This window comes from Gorilla gorilla, chromosome 1 (genome assembly GCF_029281585.2).
Source record: "Gorilla gorilla gorilla isolate KB3781 chromosome 1, NHGRI_mGorGor1-v2.1_pri, whole genome shotgun sequence".
Classification (NCBI taxonomy): Eukaryota; Metazoa; Chordata; class Mammalia; order Primates; family Hominidae; genus Gorilla; species Gorilla gorilla.
The window spans coordinates 219,160,455-219,180,394 of record NC_073224.2 but is presented as its reverse complement, the minus strand read 5'-3'; the positions used below and the strand labels follow the sequence as shown (position 1 = coordinate 219,180,394).

General features: G+C 56.9%; 1 protein-coding gene across 5 annotated transcripts; it reads right to left on the bottom strand.

Annotated features, from left to right (window-relative positions):
* Positions 1 to 1,031: 1,031 nt before the first annotated feature.
* On the bottom strand, positions 1,032 to 13,623 carry SH2D5 (SH2 domain containing 5). Of its 5 annotated transcripts, XM_019012126.4 has the most exons (11): positions 13,326 to 13,407; positions 12,069 to 12,174; positions 9,274 to 9,402; positions 8,839 to 8,919; positions 8,317 to 8,391; positions 7,235 to 7,381; positions 5,711 to 5,950; positions 5,398 to 5,566; positions 4,941 to 5,049; positions 4,066 to 4,225; positions 1,032 to 3,305 (listed from the first exon to the last, which is right to left on the bottom strand). In XM_019012126.4, exons 3-11 carry the CDS (start codon positions 9,358 to 9,360, stop codon positions 3,102 to 3,104), a joined length of 1,272 nt encoding a protein of 423 aa, XP_018867671.1. In that variant the 5' UTR covers positions 9,361 to 9,402; positions 12,069 to 12,174; positions 13,326 to 13,407; the 3' UTR covers positions 1,032 to 3,101. The 5 variants fall into 5 exon arrangements, with proteins under 5 accessions (XP_018867671.1, XP_055242701.1, XP_055242695.2 ...); XM_055386726.2 differs by lacking the exons at positions 12,069 to 12,174; positions 13,326 to 13,407 and adding an exon at positions 13,503 to 13,623; XM_055386720.2 differs by having other exon boundaries at positions 9,274 to 12,174; positions 13,326 to 13,413.
* Positions 13,624 to 19,940: the final 6,317 nt, after the last annotated feature.

Here is a 19,940-nt window from a genome sequence, read left to right as displayed (position 1 = left end):
GTTGCAGTGAGCTGAGATTGCATCATTGCACTCCAGCCTGGGCAACAAGAGCAAAATTCCATCTAAAACAAACAAACAAACAAAAACAAGTCTTTTGGATGGAAGGCTGCCTGGCCTATCCCTCCTGGCTCAGTGCAAGTTCCCCAGCCAGAAGAGCACCTCCGTCACACCTCTGGGCGCTGGGCTCTTCCTTGCACTGAAACACTGAGTGTCGGCTATATGTCAGGCACCGTGACAGATGTTAGGGAGACAGCCCTCCTGCATGATCTAGCTGGAGAGACAGACACAGGAAATAAAATCCCACAAACAAAATCCCGAAAACGAAAATGTAATTACAAACTGAATAATCAGTTCCATGCAACATATCTTTTTTTGAGACAGGGTCTTGCCCTGTCACCGAGGCTGGAGTGCAATCATAGCTCACTGCTGCCTCAACCTCAGGAGGTCTCAAGCGATCCTCCTAACTCAGCCTCCCGAGTGGCTAATTTTTTGTAGAGATGGGATCTCATTTTGTTGCCCAGGCTGGTCTCCAATTTCTGGACTCAAATGATCCTCTCACCTCGGCCTCCGAAAGTGCTGGGATTACTGGCACGAATCACTGCACCCAGCCTATGGAACATCTAAAAAAGGAACCTCACTCAGCCCAGGGTGTAGGGCAGGCATCCTGAGATTGACTGGAGCTGAAATATGATGGCTGAGTGGTTAACAAGGTGAAGGGAAGGGAGGAGGAGGAGGACACCGGTCTGGGCTGTGCAGAGGTCCTGTGGCACATTGCAGAAGCAGAAAGCAAGCCCAGGTTGCCAGTGCAGAAGGACTTGAGTCTTTTTCCTATAGATATATCCACTGAAAGTTGCAGCAGAAGAGGAACGTAAACTGATTGAGTCTCCCTGCGCAATTCCTTCTGAGCCCTTGAGGACAGGACCTCTGGTTCACCATTCAGCACCAGCTGAAGGTATGTTTGGCAAAAACGAAATAGGGAAACGACAAAAACCTCACCTTTCGAAGGAAAGAAAAGTCTGTAGCAGACAGTCTGAAGCAACACATTTTATTTTGTTTCAAGTCCACACAGCAAGGAAAGTGGGGCTACCGAGGTGGCGCAGATTGGAACAAAGAGAAAACTGTGGTCTCTGATTAAGACATGGAGTCTGCAAACAGGGGCCAAAAACCTTGCCCTCTCTGTAACACGAGATCAATCTATGCTGGCTGGAGGGATGTTAAAGTGCTTGGTGGAGACTGGTCCCTTCAGTGTGCTAAACATGGCCCTGATAGCTTCTCCACACAGGTAATTCACCAGTAAAACTCATCCCTCACAGAGGAGAGCCTTGGCCCAAGTCTGGACCAATGACCAGGTCTTCTTAAGTGCCCATCTCTGGGCTGTAATCCTAGGCCCAGGACATGGCTAAACCTCTCTCTCCTTGCCAGGGAAATGTGAGGCTGGGGCCTCCCATAGAGACCAGTGGTTTGTCCAGGCTCCAGTACAGATGGCTGTAAAACAGAGCCCCAGCTTCCCACTCACTCAACATAAAACCAGTGCTGGGTTTCCAGTGAAAAGAAGTCCCAAAGGGCAGTTCCTTCTATCTTCTGTGACAGGATAGCTCACTTAACTTGCAAGGAAGTTACAAGGTCCCAGGCCAAGCCCCTCTCCTCACGGGAGGGTTGGAGGTGGGGAACACGAGGCCTGGGCCTCTGGGAGGCTGGCTTCTCACTCCCCAAGTTTGCCTCCTTTCTTTCTGCTCTGGTGGGACTGCCCAGTTCCTTCCAGGAGTCAGAAATCTGTGACTTTCAAGGCACTGAACAGTTCTGTCCCACTCCCAGACGGGGAGAGGGCAGCCCCCAGGCTCATGACGTGGCTTCTGCTTCAATAAGAGAAGTTCATGCAAAATGAACTTGTTCTAGAACTGAGTTCAGTAGATTCATTATTTGTCAAGTTTGCTTACAAAGAGGGATACCTGGGTTTGTCAGTCACTGGCAGGACCACTGCCTCACACTAGAGTCGTTTCCCTGGGTCTCCCATGGCCCGCTGAGGCCAAGCGCCCCCGGCAGGGCCCACATCAGGTCCACCTTTTGACGGTTCTGCTGTGACTGACCCCATTCCCAGTGGGGCTGGCCTGGTGAGGCAAGGTGGCCCCTGACAGCCACGGTCAGGGCCATGCTAAGGGGAATGTCAGCATCGGACAGCCTCCCTCCCAAGGCAGCCACCAAACCACATGCGGTCGAGTTAGGAAGGGCCCTGGTCACCCCTCTAAGCCTGCAGCTCACTGCTGGCCCCTCCCTGTCAAATGGCTAAAGGAGATGAGCTGGGGGTGGGGGTGCCCTGGTGATTCCCAGGGGGAAGGGGTGAGCCTGCGCATCCCTTCTGAGAAAGTGGGAGTCACGGCCCTGAGGTTTTGAGTGGAGACAGCATGGAGATTCTTGGCCCTGTCTGCTGGTGCGCATCCCTTTCTGCACACAGGAGTCCACCATGCGTGAGCGTTAGGCACAGCCCTCTGTCCCTCCTGCCCTCTCTGCACCTTCCCACCCCTCCTTCACTCTCAGATACATGTGAGAAACAGCCCTGCTCTGTCAGCCTAGATGGGGCTCATCCCCAGCCTCCTGCCCACAAGCTCCATGGAGTCATCTCTGCTCTCATAGACAGGGTGGCTCACTCCAGGTCTTTGCCCAGAGTAAGAGCTCACTCCTGCCTCCCCAAAACCCTCTTTCTGGAGACTCCCAGTCAGCGCCCCAAGGCCTAGCCTCCTTAGGAGAGGGCTGCAGCTTTGCCGTGAACAAGCTCCTGCCCCAGGAGTAAAGCAGAAGCCCAGAAGTCCCAGAGCATCCGAACCCACACAGCAGGTCATCCGAAGCCACCCAAAGGGTTATCCGAAGCCTGCAACTCCACCTGCCCTCCTGGAATCTCAGCGGGCCACATGTTCTCCAAGAAGCCATTGGCGATACCCACCCTCAGGGCTCCCCTCCCACGGACAGTGACGCGATGGAAGACTGCTCCAAGGGCAGGGTGACTGGATGGAACTGGCAACCAGAGGGGTGCAGGACGGGCAGAGATGCTGCTGGGGCCCAGGATCCGGGGTGAGGCGGGGCCTGTGGGACCCGGGCCCTACCTCTTAGCCCAGGCCCTGCAGCTCTGCCTCGGACTTGGCATGGCTGAGGGGCCGGAGAGTCCGGGGCGGCCTGCCTGGGGGCCGACAGTCCTGCTCCTCGTAGGTGGGGTTCAGGCGGCCCATGTCGAGGGGACAGAAGAGGCTACGTTCAGTAACCGCGTGGTTCTCCACCAGAGCCTCCAGGCTGGGGAACTCTGCTGGCAGGTGCTAGGGGAGGAAGGGACTTCAGCTCCAGTCCCCTTCCCCAGGGCTCACGCCAGGCACCAGCCACCCGCTCCCACAGGAGCCTGCCCATTTTGGAGAGCAGGGAATGGAGCCCAGAGGCTTCACATGTGCTATCGTGGCAGAGCCAAACACCATTCCCTCTCTCTCTTCCCAGCCTGGATAGGGCTGAGATGTTTAGCTTGGAAGTAAGGGTACACATGTGAAAAGCCTCGCCACCCCCTCCCATCCCTAGAAACTGGAGGGCAGGACAAGACATCACACTGGAGACTCAGGCTGTTGAGCTTAGGCACCCCCTGCCCTCTCTGAGTTAGTTTCCTCCTCTGCTAAGATGGGCTAGGGTGTGGGAAAGCCAGGATTCCTGTAGAAATGTTAGACGTGACCCCAGCTCAAGACTCTATTAGAGGTACCCTTTGAAGCCACCTCTGGAGAGAAGGGTCCTCAGTGACCAGGCACCTCCCTTGCCCTCCAAGAGCCTTCAGGTCAGAGCAGAGCGGAGCCAACGGAGGTGGGGCCAAGTGGGCCAGCTGGGGGTGAGGCCAGCAGGGCCAATGAGGAAGGAGCAGGACAGTAGAGGCAGGATGGAATTGGATGAGGGGCGAGGCCAGGGAGAGCCAATGGGAGACAGGGATGGGGGTGAGGCACATTCAGGACCTCAGCAGCTAGAAAAGGGCAGGCAGGAAGGGCCAGGGATGGAGCCAGTGATGCGGCGGGGCCCAGGCCCCTCTGGCCGCTGCGCTCTTACCTCCAAGCAGTAGCGGCCCAGGTGGTTCCGGAAGACCTGGTGGGGCACCACGCCGCACTGCGTGCGCACGGACAGACACCACTGGCCGCTAGCACCCAGCTCAGGCCACAGCAGGAAGGCCCCCAGCACGTCTCTCCGCAACAGGGCCAGGGCACAGGGCCTAGGAGCACAGAGGGGAGAGAGTAAAGGCTGGACTGCTCTCCTGGGCAATGGTCACGAGGACCCCAGCAGCATCGAGGCAGCCTGCGGATTAAATGCCCTTAAACACACGGTGCGTTGGCCGGGCTCAGTGGCTCATGCCTGTAATCCCAGCACTTTGGGAGGCCCAGGCAGGAGGATCCCTTGAGCACAGGAGTTTGAGGCTGCAGTGAGCCATGACCATGCTACTGCACTTCAGCCCGGGTGACAGAATGAGACCCTGTCTCTAAAATGAAATTTCAAAACAAAAGCAACAGCAAAAACCCAACATGGGGCCTGACTCAGAGTCTGGCTCAACAGAAAGAAGCTTTTAGAAGCTTAGAAGGTTTCTCCAGAGTCTGTAATTGTTAGCAATGTCAAGACTCTCTCAGGAGAGAGGCTTAAAGAGCTGATGCTTAGGGGCCTCGCCCTGTGCAGGCCAGGTGCTGAGGGCTCCACTCAAATCACCTCATTTGACCCTCTCCACAGCCTTAAGATGAAGCTCCTTTCATTAACCCCATTTTACCTTAGAGAAAATGGAGGCCCAGGGTGGTGAAGTCCCAGGCCTGAGGTCACTGAGGTTGGGAGCGCTTTGCCCGTGCACGGGAGTGTGCGCCTCAGGGGCCTGGGAAGCCCATATTTCTCTGCCCACCCCAAGGGACTGGGCGTCAGGCCAGGCCAGGCCCGGCCCTTCCTACCTGGAGATGCCAGCGAAGGCCCAGATGTTCTCCGTCAGGCTGCCCTCGCTCTCCACCAGGCACGAGTGGCCACCAGGACCCCGGGGCCATGCCTCCCATGCGGCAGGAACTGTGGAGACCATCCAGGAGTCAGAAGGAGAGTGGCCGAGCCCTCCCATTCCCTACGGCCGCAGGCCTCATCACCCAGGGTGATGTCCTCCCCAAGCCTCTCTGCCCTGCTCAGCAGACATATCTGCACACGGGCCTTCCGCCCGACAGTTCTGGTCCATACGCAGCTGTACACAGTCCCCTTTGCACAGACACGGATGCAGGCAAACACACACAGTGCACAGGCATCACTTGGAGGTGCGGCCACAGCCTTGCAGGAACGGGCACTCACGCCCACCTCTGGCTGGTCCAGCAGCACATGGGCACGTGTCCCAGGTACACACAGGGCAGGCATGTTCCCACAACTCACAGGCCTCCCGAGCCGACAGCTGCAGCTGGGTCTCATAGGTGCAGCCGCGGTAGGCCCCCGAGCGGATCACCTTGCTGCGAATGGCCTTCTTGCGCACCAGCGTGGGCGAGCAGTAGGGATTCCCCAGGCGGGCATGGCGGGCACGGCCTTCCGACTCTGGCAGCTCCTTCTAGGGCACCAAGAGGGGCCCACAGGCAGGCAGACTCAGGTCTAGCCATGTCAGGCCAAGTGAAGCCCCTGCCCTGACATGCCCCCCAAACCCATACCCAGTTCCCTTGTCCACTGCCCACTCCTTGGCTGGGGTGCTGCGTACCCCACTGCCCACCAGCCCCTCTGCTGGCAGCCGCCGAAAGGAGACCAGGGCATGGACGTTCTGAGAGAGTTGATCACGGCCGAAGGGCTCCCGCACCAGGCCCCCAGAGCTGGACAGTGGCTTCAGGGGCACCTCCCCTGTGGGCCCTGGGCAGGGCTCTGGCTGTGCCCGCTTCTCAGGGTGCTGCAAGAGGTAAGCCAGCTGGAAAGAGCGGCACAGCAGCAGGTGCAGGATCTGGACCTGGGAGGGAGGGAGAGAGGTGGGCTCAGCTGGAGGAGGTCTCCATCTCCCAGTGAACTCCCTGGGCCTCAGCCCACTCACCATGGGTGCATGCAGCCCCTTGGCTTCGGAGGCTCTTCCCATTCTTCCTGGGAAAGCTCCTACTTACCCTTCAAAACCTCACCACCATGCAGGCTCCCTTACCAGCTTCCTTTATATATTTAACAAACACTGAGGACCTACTGTGGTCCAGGCACCACGCTTGGAGCAGAGAATGGAAGCATGAGCTCATGCACTCCTGCCCCCAGGCTTACCAGCCCCACCCTGCATGCCACATCAGCACCCTCTTCCAGGAATGGCCAAGAGCCCAGGTCCTGGAGTCAGAACTTGGGTTCCAATCCTGGCTCTGTCATGTAGGAGCTGCTGTGTGACCCTGGGCAGAGCATGGCACCTCTCTGTGCCTCGGTTTCCTCATCCCCACCTCCCTGTGCCCCTTTGAGGAGTCAGTGAAATAGAGCACAGGAAGTTCCCAGCACAGACCCAGTGCTTGTCGGGAGCAGTGCATCCCAACCGCCACACACACCATCCAGACCCAACGAGTTAGAACCGTGAGCGTCAGCTCAAGGAACATGACTCAGCCACGTGTCACCCCAGTATCCAGCACATGGCCTGGATATACAGGATGACAGCAAATGGTTGCTGGTCAGAACCAAACCCAGCGTCTGCCTGCCAAGCGCCTAGCTGCCAAGGCTCTGTCCTTCACAACAGCCAGGCTGGCTTTGACTTTCTGATCTACCTGCCCACCCCGACCGCTCTGGGCCAAGCACTCTCTCAAGACCTGGACCCAGACTCGGCTCTCAAAGAACTCAGGTGCCTGTAATTAGGGCAGACGATGGTAGCGTGCAGTTCATGTCACAGGACCCCAGAGAGAGTGGCCATCCAGAGGAGTCAAGGCGGGGTTCAGACACATGGGCTGAGCCTTGAAGAGTGAGTGGAATGTGCTAGGATGAGAAGGGGAGGGGATGCCAGACAGAACGGCATGAGCGAAGGCCTGGAGGTGTGACTCTCCACTCTCTAAGCGCGTGGCCAGATTCCCGCCCCTGGGCCCTAGGGAATGCTGAGGCCACTGACTTGCTTTGTGGTGTCCTCAGTGGGAAGAGCCACAGAAAGAGCCAATGTGGTGAGGGGTGCATGCCTGGAGGGGGATCAGGCCGCCCTGGCAGAGCCCTCAAGGAACCCACCCTGATGCCTGGCACACAGCCCCTCCGGCCTCCATGGCGGTCCCCTGCCTCAAGCCCCAGATACCTCTCCTGGCTGGCTGCCCACAAAGAGGTGGCAGAAGAGCTTGCTGGCTGGGCTCCGTGGGTTTCGAGCCATGAAGGCAAACTGGCAGTCGGCAGGGCACCAGGTGGAGTAGAGTATGCGCCTCAGGGCGTGAGCCATCAGCAGCACCTGGCGAGGCAGCAGTGTGAGGCCCCCATCAGACCCACCGGGCAGCCCCACCCCTGCTTGCCAGCCTGCAGGGGTGAAGAAACCCTCCCTCCTTCCAGGCCCGCCCAGTCTCAAGCCCTCATCCTTCACATGGGCCCTGGGGCTTAAGATCGCCACCCCCATGTGACGCTCGGCCTGCCGGGAGCACAGAGAATGGGAGTGGCAGCAGGCACTGGGGTGACACGCCTGGTCCCTGGAGGCAGGTGACTGGGGTGCGAATCCTGGCTCTGCCACTCATTTGTGTGACTTGGGCAGGTGAGGGCAGTCCTCTGAGAGCCTGTTGTGACGCGTCAGGTAGGGAGATACGAGGGCCTCTCGATAGGGCTGTAGGTGGGGATCAGTGGGACCTCATGTGAGTGGCACAGGACCTGACCCCAGGGCCCCGCAATGCCCAGCTCTGGGGACACCAGGTGTGCCTCAGTGGTAGGTGACTGATGCCTGCAGCTGTGGGGTACAGTCTGGCGCGCAGTCAGTGTCCGCCCCACGCTGGTTCAGCAGCAGGACGAGCCTGCAGCAGGGCAGGGAGGAGGAGCAGTGGCCAGGAGCAGCCCTACCGCACCTGGGTGAAGCTGCCCACGGCCCACCAGCCAGGGCGGGGCAGGGCAGCTGCGAGAGCCTCAGTGGGCTGGATGTTCCTGATGCTCAGGTGGGGAGGTGGCCCCAGAGGGATTCTGGAGGCCCAGGGGTGGGAAGCTGTTGCCTGAGCCAGCCCTGGGAGGAGGCGGCCCCTGGTGCAAATCCAAAGGCCCAGAGCAGGTAGGCTGGCGCGCCAGGGGGACCCCAGGGGAAGCACCGGGGCCGAGCTAAGGCCAGGACCTAGACAGAGGAGAGCGCATCCTGAGGGTGGAGACACCTGTACCCCTCCAGTCCTCACCTGCACCCACAGGGGTTCCTACCTCACCCTCCCCGCTGTAGATCTTGAGACCCTGAAGGCTGAATTTCAGGATGACGGCCCGGCGTCGGGGACAATCCTGGGTGGAAAAGAGTAGTGGGGACAGGCACCACCTCCCAGACCCTGCCTTGGCCTGCCCAGCCTCAGGACCATCCACCAAAGGCTGGTCAGCCCACTCCACCACCCCTGGCAGGGGGTGGGGCCCTGGCTGATGGACCCCCCTGGCGCTGGGGAAGTGGGGATGGCTCCTGGCAGATGACCCCTAGCTAGGGCCACCGCAGGCCAGGCTGTGACTATCACCCACATCTCCATCTGTGGCTTCCAGCTGTGGGGCCCAGGTCACAGTAGCCCAGGGCATAAGGGATGGGGCCCCTGGAGCCTGGGTGTTTGTCCTGACCAGCCCACCACAAACAGGGCCTGTGTCCTGCCCCTCTCTAACTGTGGGGAGGGTGGATCTGGTCTAGGGGGTTACCTGGTCTTCAAGGCTGTGACTTCCACTAGGGAAGTGCCCTCCCAGGCCACCCACCTTCAGCGCCCACAGCTGCTGCTGCACCAGCCACACGCTCTCCTGGGTGTCCAGGTCATCCACAGGGAAGGAGCCCACGTACTGCTCGGCAGTGGGGTGAAGGGAGTAAGGCGGGGAGTCAGGCCCGTGGCTCCTAACCCCATCCTCCAAATTCCCCCCAAACACACATCTGCTCTGCCACGCGTGTCTGTGGACAGACAGAGCTCGATTCTCGGAGCCCAGGCTCTGCTGCTTCCCCAGCAGGTGACCTTGGTCAGGTCACTGAAGCTCTCTGAAGTCCCAGTCCCTCATCAGGGCACACACACACTCCCCAGCCCAAGTCAGGGAAGAAAGAGGTGGAAATAGGTCCTAGGCCCGCAGCACTTCCCAATCACCAGCGCCTGCTACCTGAGGGCCACCCACCAGAGCACACCTGGACAGGGTGGCCCCACCCACCTGGGCAAACTTGGTGATGCACCTGGGCCGGTGAGGGGCCAGCCCGCAGTCAGAGGCCCTGCGGCCCCCAGCCCCCGCCTTCTGCATGGCCCCCAGGGTGCCTGGCTTCCAGCTCCACGGGAGGGGAGGCTGCAAAGGGCAGGGGGGGAAGGGCTGCTTTAGAGGCAGGCAAGCCACAGAGTGCCCCCCACAGGCCATTCATTCACTGGCTTCCTGAGCAGCTGCTATGTGTGCAGCACGGCTGCGCAATGTCCTGGGCCCTGGGGAGCCAGCCCGGAAGAAAATGATGACGTCTCTGACTGCCCTCAGGGAGCTTACTTACATTGTTGCTGGGGAGAAAGACATTGAACTAAATAGTAAGATAGATCATACGTGAGATGGGGATGGAGCAGGGAGGAGAATGGGAAACGTCAGCTTAAGGGCTGACTGTTGCTGGGAAGCCCTCACTGAGGAGGGGAGGTCTGGGTCAAGATCTGAAGGGTGTGGCGGTACATGCCCAGGGTCACTCATTCACTCAGCAAGCACTGAGGATCCTGGTGTTCTGGGCTGGGGCCTGCCCCAGGGGCTGGAAGTCAGGGGATGGACCTGTAACCAGATTGCGCAAAGTGCCAGAGGGAAGGGAGGGCCACCTGAGAGGGCGCCATCAAAGAGAAGGGCAGTGACAGCAGCAGAAACAGAGACTACAAAGACACAAAGGAAGGCAGGCAGTGGGGGCCCGCAGGCCGACCTCAGCCCTTACCAGGACGGCAGGCTGGATCCAGTTTGGGATCAGCCTTAGACGCCAGGCTCAGGAATTCAGACCCCACCCTGTGGGTAGTGGGGAGCTATAGCAGGTTCTAGGGCAGGAGCTCTGTAGTTCATGAAGGTGGCTGCAAGCTGGATGGCCAGAGCTGATGAGGCCAGGGACCTGCTGCATGGGACCCTGCCTCACTCAGCCCAAACAGACCCCAGCCCCTTCCTGAACCCGCCAACCCCTTGCAGATCATGAAAACCAGAACTCAGTCAGACAGTGCACTGATGCAGACAGGATGTGAGGAAGGAGGACAACTGCCCTGGGGGCTGAGGACCACCCCCCACCGTCCAGCCCAGCCAGGTTCTGGTCTTTCCTGGGACCCCTCTCCCACATCCAGTCGTGGAAGAGAGGAGTGGACCCCCCTTAGGTGACTGTCCTCAAGGGCAGGGAACACACTATTTCCCATGAGAGCCCAGGACACAGCTGGTGTTCAATTAATGTGGAATTAACATATCATGGCCCCATGATTCCAAGAAAGAATGGCTAAATGCCTCTGGCGAGGTCCCCCAGGACTCCGCTCCCTCGGTCTCTCCTGGGAGCAGTGAGAAAGCCACCTGTGTCCCACCCTGGCTGGCTTCTCTCACCAGCCTGCTTGTCATCACTGACTTGGGATCAGAGAGTCCTGGGTCCAAATCCTGTGTGACTTTGGGCCAGCTGCCTCAACCCTCTGAGCCTCCCCTTCCTCATCTGCAAACCTGGGATCATGTGAGGAGTAGATGGGGACAGAATGGAGGAGGCAGCGCCCAGCCCGACGCCAGCCAGGCTTGGATCCAAAGCTCAACAAAGCCTGCTGCTCAGGAGGGAGCTTGGGAGGACAGCGGGGTCTGACCACTTCTGCTCCCCTCCTTGTCCTTGGCCACACCGACAGGCGCCCACAGACAGCAGGTATCCAACAGAGCCCTGGGCAGCAACGACGGGTCCCGGGTGTGCTCCCACTCAAGGAGGAGGGCTGGGGTGCTTTGGAACTGACTCTGTTAGCACCAAGAGCCCGGGAAGGGACCCTGTCTCTGCCTGCCCATGACCTTTAACCCCAGGCTCAGGCCAGGGTGGAGGTGCCTGCACCGATCCACTTTCAGTGAGCAGCCAGGAGCCAGAAAAAAAACGCTGCACCTGCACCATCCTCTTGAGAATTCCTGGCGCCCCCTCCTATCCTGGCTGCCCTCCTGCTTTTCTGGGCTATTGCACCCGGATCATTTTCATGTCATATCCTTTACCTACTGTATCTTTTATGTTTAAATAAAGCAAAGTTGCATGTGCAACCGGCACTAAAGCCACATGACATTGCTTCCAGGTAAGGAGGTGGGGAGGGGGGCTTCCAGTGAAGCCGCCTTTCAACTTCACAGTCACATCCTGGGGCCAGGATCGGCCAGGATGGCGGGCAGTGGGGAGGGAGGAGGCAAAGACCACAAAACACGGAGAAAAGGAGAGGGAAGGTACGGACGATGGAGGGGTGGCCAGGGACAGAGGCAGGAACAGAGAAGGGCAAGAAAGACAAAGCAAAAGAGAGAAAGGAGAGCTGTGGGGAGGAGAGGGGAAGGGCACGTTTCCCATCCTGCTGGGGCGGGGGGGGGGGGGGACACAGCCTCTCAGGCACCAAGTGTGAGATGGGGAGGAGCCGTGCGGGCATCTCACACTCACACGCGCACACAGCTGTGTCCAGGGCTGCTGCAGTCCCTCCCTCCACACCCAAAGCTGCAGCTTTCAGCGTCCCCAGTGTCCCAGCGGTGGGGGTGCAGAGGCCAACCACTTGCCCTCTTAGGGGCCCCAGCCCACCCACCATCACCTGATCCTTTCCCCATCTCCCTGGTCCTTAGCCTCCTTGGAAACTGGAAGTTCCTCCCTCCTTCCTAAGCCTGAGGAGCACAGTGCATTCAGCCCAGGCCTGGAGTTGGGGTGGGGGGCTCCCGGGGGACCAGAGAGGGCACGGGGCTCACTCTAATCCTGGAAACAGACATTACCCAATTCCAGGCACAAAACATCCACTTGTCTCTTTGGGGCAGACCTGCTTTTCTGAGGCTTTACACTGGAGTCTGGCTGGGCCAGCACCTTCCGAAGGGGACACACTTGGAATGAGGCTGGAGCTGTCCTCTGAGGTTTTCCAGGTGGCCCTGCTCAGAGACAGGAGACTGGATGGGCTGACCTGCCTCGTGGGTCAGGCGCAGAAGCCCTCTGGGGCACTGCACCATAGCTGAGTCGTGTCAGGGGGAGACCACCAGCCCGCAGACCCTGGGTCAGCAAAGGGTGGCTCAGAGGAGTGAAGTCACTTGCCCATAGTCACACAGCTTCAGTGGGAGAGCAGGGAAGCAAATCCATGTCTCTGGAGCTGTTTCCTCAGGCCATGGCGGTGCCTTTCTGCTCGGCCTCCCCTCCCACAGATAAGTAGGGTGTCCACTCTTGGAGTTTGGTGGGGGTCCCCGCCAGTCCACGAGGAGGTGAGGCAAGGAAGCCGCTGGCTGGCGAACTCAGGTGCTGCCTCCTGGCCGGAGGGTCTGGGGCTGCCAGAGCGCCCAGTCTACTCCCACTGCCCCAACACGCGTCCACCTGCCCTGGGCCACAGGGTCGGGGAAACCCAAGGCCACCCAGCCAGGGGTCAAGAACTTAGATTGTGGGGTCTGACATGGTTGGCTGGCGTGACCTTGGGCAAGTCACTTAAGCTCTCAGGCTCCAGGTCCTCAGCTGTAGGGTGGGGATCCCCCAGCACTACCTCCTGGGGTGCTCGTAGCTCTGGTCCTTCTTGGAATGTTTCCGAGGCTGACTGTCTGTCAGGCCCCGCCGCCGGTGGACGAAGGTGCCCGCCCTCTGGGGGCACCCAGCTGGGGTGGTGGAGGCGGCATGGGGGTAAAGTGATGAGAAGAGAACAGCGGGGTGAGGAGAAGGCGAGGTGCGTGCGTGTGCTGGGGGTGCTGCTTCACGGCCTCTCGAAACAGGCGACACGGGAGCGGGAAGCGCTGTTCCAGGGGCGGGTGGGCCGAGGCCCCTGAGGGGCGGGCGCGGGGGTGCGAAGCGCTCCAGAGTGGGCTGCCGGTCCCGCTGCGCTACCTCGCTCGGGGCGCTGCGGGGAACGGCCAGGGGCCCCGGCAGAGTCCCCGGACCCAGGAGCGGGCTGGGCTCCGCTGCAGGGGACGGAGGAGGCTACAGTGGCAGGGAGGGCAGATGACGACGGAGCGGGTGACGGGCGCCCCTCACTCCCGAGACCCTCCCGCGCCCGTGTCAGCCTACCAAGCCCCCCGCCCCTGCCCGGCTCCCGGCGCTCGCTCACCGCCTCTCGAGTCCGGTCCCGGCCGCTCCGGCCCGCGACCCCCGCGTCTCCCGCCGCCGCAGCCCCGCGCCTGGGTGCCTGCTTCCCGCCGCCCCCGACCCCGGTCCCCGCGCCCCCACACGTGGCCGCGGGAACCGACCACCGGATCACCTGGCGGCAGCGACCCGCCTCACTCACCAATCGGCGCCCGCGGAGCCGCTCCGCTCGGCCGCACCACCCAATCAGCGGCCGCGAGGGGCCCTGACACCGCCCACGCCCGGCGCTCCGCCTGGAAGGGCGGGAGGGGCTCGCCCGGAGCTCAGAAGGCACCTCCTCCCGGGCTGGGGGCGCTGAATCCCCCGCGCCTCACTCACGGGTCCCTCCTCCTGGAGGGCCTCTGCCCCTCCCCTCTCTGGCTGGCTCCTCCGCGTCATCCGAGCCGCGGCTACCGCACCGCCTCCTCCGGGAAGCCTTCCATGACCACCACTCACGCTTCACTCTCTGCAGAGCCCTTGTGACTCCGTTGCTCGCCTGTCATCCCTCTCCTCTTACTCGAGGACAAGTGACACTGGACCGGAGTGTCTCCGTTCCCAGCGTGAAGGATCGAGCCTGGCTCGGAGGAGGCGCTCAGGGTGGTTCGGGCCCGGCCCTTGTGAGTGGAGGGTCGTTGCGCATCCTCCTCCTCACTTTCTTCCTGCCGGGACGTTCTCAGCCGGGAACTGACAGATCCTGCTTAGCCCGGGGCCCAGCACTGAGAAATCTGGGAAGGAACGTTGCTCACCGCACATGGGCCGTGGCCCCATCCTTCGGGCCCTTTAGGTGGGGAATCGGGCGAGCAGCTCCAGCCACGGCACTGGGACGGGGAGCGCTATCGTCCCAGGAGACCGGGCGATGAGCCAAGGCTGCTGTGTATCAAACCTGACATCTGCAGGAACCCCCCCCGGAACCTGCCCATGCACCACACCACAGAGAAACCAGGACACAGGGGCTCGGGGCCAGTGGGGGCGCAAAGGCTGCAGACCGGGAGCGGGGCACCCTGACAGGTGGGCACAGCGCAGAGGGCCTGAGGGCCCCTGGAGTTCCAGGGGAGGCAGGTTTGCGCCAAGAGGCCATGCTGGCCACTCCTCCTCAGGGGATCTGGAAACCCAGAGGCAGCAGTGAGGCGTGGCCCCAAATCTGGGCGCTTCCTCTTACAAACGTGGGGCTTTGGGCAAACGCCTTCATCACTTTCATTCTTTGAGCGCCTCGTGTGGAAAGGAGAGTTACTAACTCCTGACTCACAGCCACGTGAGGATTCCAACGAGCAGGTAGCGCAGTACCTGACCCACAGGAAGTGAGGCACCCAATAAATATTAGCTGACATTAGACCTTACTTTTAGTCTTGATTTTCTTTTGTATGTGACAGTACAGCAAGTGTTTGTTTAAGGCAGGGTCTGACTCTGTCGCCCAGGCTGGAGTGACAGTACAGCAAAGGTTTAAGACAGCGTCTGACTCTGTCGCCCAGGCTGGAGCGACAGTACAGCAAGGGTTTGTTTAAGATAGGGTCTGACTCTGTCGCCCAGGCTGGAGTGCAGTACAGCAAGGGTTTAAGACAGCTTCTGACTCTGTCGCCCAGGCTGGAGTGACAGTACAGCAAGGGTTTGTTTAAGATAGGGTATGACTCTGTCACTCAGGCTGCAGTGACAGTACAGCAAGGGTTTAAGATAGGGTCTGACTCTGTCGCCCAGGCTGGAGTGACAGTACAGCAAGGGTTTAAGACAGCGTCTGACTCTGTCGCCCAGGCTGGAGTGACAGTACAGCAAGGGTTTGTTTAAGATAGGGTCTGACTCTGTCGCCCAGGCTGGAGTGACAGTACAGCAAGGGTTTGTTTAAGATAGGGTATGACTCTGTCACTCAGGCTGCAGTGACAGTACAGCAAGGGTTTAAGATAGGGTCTGACTCTGTCGCCCAGGCTGGAGTGACAGTACAGCAAGGGTTTAAGACAGCGTCTGACTCTGTCGCCCAGGCTGGAGTGACAGTACAGCAAGGGTTTGTTTAAGATAGGGTCTGACTCTGTCGCCCAGGCTGGAGTGACAGTGGCACAATCACAATCAATGCTCACTCCTCCATCTCTCAGGCTCAAGCGATCCTCCTGTCTCAGCCACCGAGCAGCTGGGACTACAGGTGCATGCCACCACACCCAGCTAATTTTTTTGTTTGTTTTTTAGTAGAAACGAGGTCTCACTATATTGCCTAGGCTGAAGCAAGGGTTTTTTGACTTCTAGATGTAAGTGCTCTGGGCAACACTTCACCACAGCCATCTGCCAGCCTCGAGTCCAGTGACAAGAGGGAACAAGATGGTTTACAAGTCACCCCTATTCTCTGCAAATCCAGTTTATTAAACTTGGAGTTCACAAAGAATAAACGGTTAATTCCTAGCTTTCTTGGGTGGGGGCAGGGGGAGAAAAGCGCGTAAGTTTTAAATAGAAGACTCAACAATTTCTAGCTCCACAGTCCCCGTTTTGAGAATATTCAGAGACAGCAACACGAGGCACAGCTCCATTAAATACTAACTCTAACAAGTTTTCTGATGCATACAATTCATTCTGATACATGCAATTTTTAAAATAGTGGCAGGAATTTGTTTCAGGTCAAAATGACAAAAGCTTAAATTCAGATAATGAAATAGTCAAAACCAGAGGGAGAATCCTGCTTTCTAAACCTTTCTCAGAAGGAAACAGAGGGTCAAGATTTGAGTGGCAGGCACTGTGCTAGATCCCAGGGACACAGAGATTTACAATAAAACATACAAAGCACTGCAAAAACCAGATCTAGAGGCCGGGTGCGGTGGCTCACACCTGTATTCCCATCACTTGGGAGGCCAAGGCAGGTAGATCACCTGAGGTCAGGAGTTCGAGACTAGCTTGGCCAACATGGTGAAACCCTGTCTCTACTAAAAATACAAAAATTAGCTGGGCGTGGTGGTGGGCGCCTGTAATCCCAGCTACTTGAGAGGCTGAGGCAGGAGAATCGCTTAAACCCAGGAGGTGGAGATTGCAGTGAGCTGAGATCCCATCACTGCACTCCAGCCTGGGCAACAAGAGCAAGACTCCGTCTCAAAAAAAAAAAAAAAAAAAAATCTAGAAAGATAAGTATGTTCAAAGTGTGTGACATTGACTACTGACTTTCTACTACCAAGAAGGGTCTTCTTTTTGTTGGTCTTCAGTCTGACTCAGAAATACAAGGTTTCAAAACCAAGTGCATTTATATATTTGAAGGTTTTTAGTTTTACTTAAAAAAAATGTTTTTTGGCCGGGCGCGGTGGTTCACACCTGTAATCCCAGCACTTTGGGAAGCCGAGGCAGGCAGATCACGAGGTCAGGAGATCGAGACCATCCTGGCTAACACAGTGAAACCCCATCTCTACTAAAAAATACAAAAAAATTAGCCAGGCATGGTGGCGGGCGCCTGTAGTCCCAGCTACTCGGGAGGCTGAGGCAGGAGAATGGCGTGAACCCGGGAGGCGGAGCTTGCAGTGAGCCAAGATCGCACCACTGCACTCCAGCCTGGTCGAGAAGCGAGACTTTTGAGACGGAGTCTTGCTGTGTCGCCCAGGCTGGAGTACAGGGGTGCAATCTCGGGTCACTGCAACCTCCGCCTCCCAGGTTGAAGCAATTCTCCTGCCTCTGCCTCCCAAGTAGCCTATTACATGTGCACGCCACCACGCTTGGCTAATTTTCATCTTTTTGGTAGAGATGGTCCAGGCTGGTCTTGAACTCCTGACCGCAAGTGAACCACCTGCCTCAGCCTCCCAAAGTGCTGGGATTATAGGCATGAGCCACCGTGCCCGGCTTTCATTTTTATTTATGCATCAAAGTAATGTAACTGCTTATCTGGGCTACTCCCCCAGGTTACCAAATTCAGTTGGTCTTATCCTAAAAGCGCAGAAACACCAAACTTGTACCACAGATGTAGCCTCGCTAAAGGTACATAAAGGTACATTCCATGTACAAACTGAAAAGTTTACATCAAATGTAACAAACTTCAGTGGGTATCAGCCATTTCCTGGGTTCCGCTCAGGATTGCAGCGTAAAACGGCCATCACTGCTTCATCTGCCTAATGTCTGTGATCTCACATTCATGACAACACAAGCTCTTGGGAGCCACCAGGTGTAAAACTTCAACCACTGGATTAATGACTTACGTGTACAGGAAACCCAAAGGACCCATATTAAGCAGGGAAGGATGACAAAAAGGCAAGCTGGGGTGGGGGTGGGAGTCATGACTGCTGAACATGTTGGTGCACATGCCATGTCATGGTATTTCCTGATGAGTTAATGACAATGACTAAACCATACAGGTGTGAGCTTGCTATCAATCTTCCCTTTTCTCTAAAATCCCAGAATCATGGGCTGGAGTTGGCAGCTGACGAATGTGTGTGGGAAGTAACATCACTCAGAAGCTGTTCTCTAACAACAGGACTGAGAACCAGAGCCAAGATGGTAAGCTCCTAACAGGCTTCGCACAGCAACAGCTCATCCACATCCCCTTTTGACAGCGCACACTCCATCCCAGTCTCCAACACCTTCACATGTTGACTTATTTCACCTTTGAACACTATCATTCTGTTCTCTCAGATGTGTCATGGCGGCCATCCCTGCAATTTACCAACATTGTCCCCCAAAAATAAGTGACCTAGAACAGCGATTTTAAAAAACATTCCAGCCAGGTGCCGTGGCTCACACCTGTAATCCCAGCACTTTGGGAGGCTGAGGCGGGCAGATCGCCTGAGGTCGGGAGTTCGAGACCAGCCTGACCAACATCGAGAAACCCCGTCTCTACTAAAAATACAAAATTCGCCGGGTGTGGTGGCACACACCTGTAATCCCAGCTACTCAGGAGGCTAAGGCAGGAGAATCACTTGAACCCAGGAAGCGGAGTTTGCGGTGAGCCGAGATCATGCCATTGCACTCCAGCCTGGGCAACAAGATCGAAACTCCGTCTCAAAAAAAAAAAAAGAAAAAAAAAATTCCAAGCCAGGCACAGTGGCTCATACTTGTAATCTCAATGTTTTGGGAGGCTGAGGTGGGAGGATCACCTGAGGCCAGGAGTTCCAAACCAGCCCGGGCAACACAGCAAGAATCTCCAAAAAAAAAAAAAAGTTAGAAATTAGCATTTGGAAGATTTGCAAGGCAGAGGTGGAAGGATTGCTTGAGCCCAGGAGTTTGAGGCTGCAGTGAGCTATGATTGTGCCACTGCACACCAGCCTGGGTGACAGAGCAAGATCCCGTCTCCAAAAATTAAAAAAAACAAAAATTCAGAGACAATGTCATGAACTGTCCTCCCCAAATTCTTATGTTGAAGTCCTGATCTCCAGTACCTCGGAATCATATTGGGAGACGGGGTCTTTAAGGAGGTAAATTAAGAGTTCATTAGTGTGGGTCCTAATCCAGTAACACTGGTGTCCTTATAGGAAGAGGAAATTTGGACACAGACAAGTACAGAGGTAAGGTGACATAAACATACAGGGAAAAGACAGCCATTTGCAAGCCAAGGAGAAAGGCCTAGAACAGATCCTTCCCTCAGGGGCCTCAGGAGAAACCAACCCTGCTGACTCCTTGATGTTGGACCTCTAGCCTTCAGAACTGGAGAAAATATTAATACATTTTTGTTTAAACCTGTCTGTGGTACTTTGTTATGGCCCCCCTAGGAAACTGATACAGTGATTAAAATAAGATTCCCAGCCAGGCATGATGGCACGTGCCTGTAGTCCCAGCTACTTGGGAGGCTGGTGCAGGAGAATTGCTTGAGCCAGGAGTTTTTGAGTCTAGCCTAGGTAACACAGTGAGACCCCCATCTCTAAGAAACATAAGGCTCCTTATCCATCAGGAAATGGGCCACAACATGGTATTGCTTGGCTCTTCTTCCCTGTGTATTCTTCTGGTTGGCAGAAAGTGTGGAGGTTACACAGAAAAATGTCAGAGCTGCAGGGGCTGCAACAGATGATCTGAGTTCAACTCACTTTTCCAGAGAATCAGAAGGTTAAGTGACTTGCCCAAGGTCGCACTGCTAGTCCTGGTTCCAAAGTGCACATAGACTATATGTAGCTGTACACTCTTGGAGGGTCCCAGCCACTGCTTCTCGTGTTTTCCAAGGAGAGTGAGTGAATGTACACGTCTTGGGGATCAGACAGCAGAGCCTACCTGAAGCACTCCTGCTGCTTTGTTTCCGGGAAATCTCGTTTCCTCTTACCAACTCTTGTGGGCTCCATACTACCTTCTATTTGTGTCAATATTACCATGAAGCCACTCCCTGCAGTATCTTTGAATAAAACTGATGCCCCAGAAAGAGGCACCATATTTATTTTGCTCCTATGAGTATCCCATTTGAGATGCAGAGAAAAGAGGAATGGTTTATAGTACCTTCCCAGCTGAAAAGCACAGGTCTGGAAAAAGATGGCTCCTTCCTAGAAACACTTTTTACAAAGTTTGTTACCACAGACAAATAAAATAGGAGGTCTTGAAATGCATTCCAGAAAGTACAGTAAGGCAGGTATTACCCAGTATTAAAATAATGCCTATGCTGAAAAACTGAAGCTGGTATTCTTTAATGGAGATTTTAAGAAATAAAGACTGCACAAGTAGTTTCAGTTTTCTC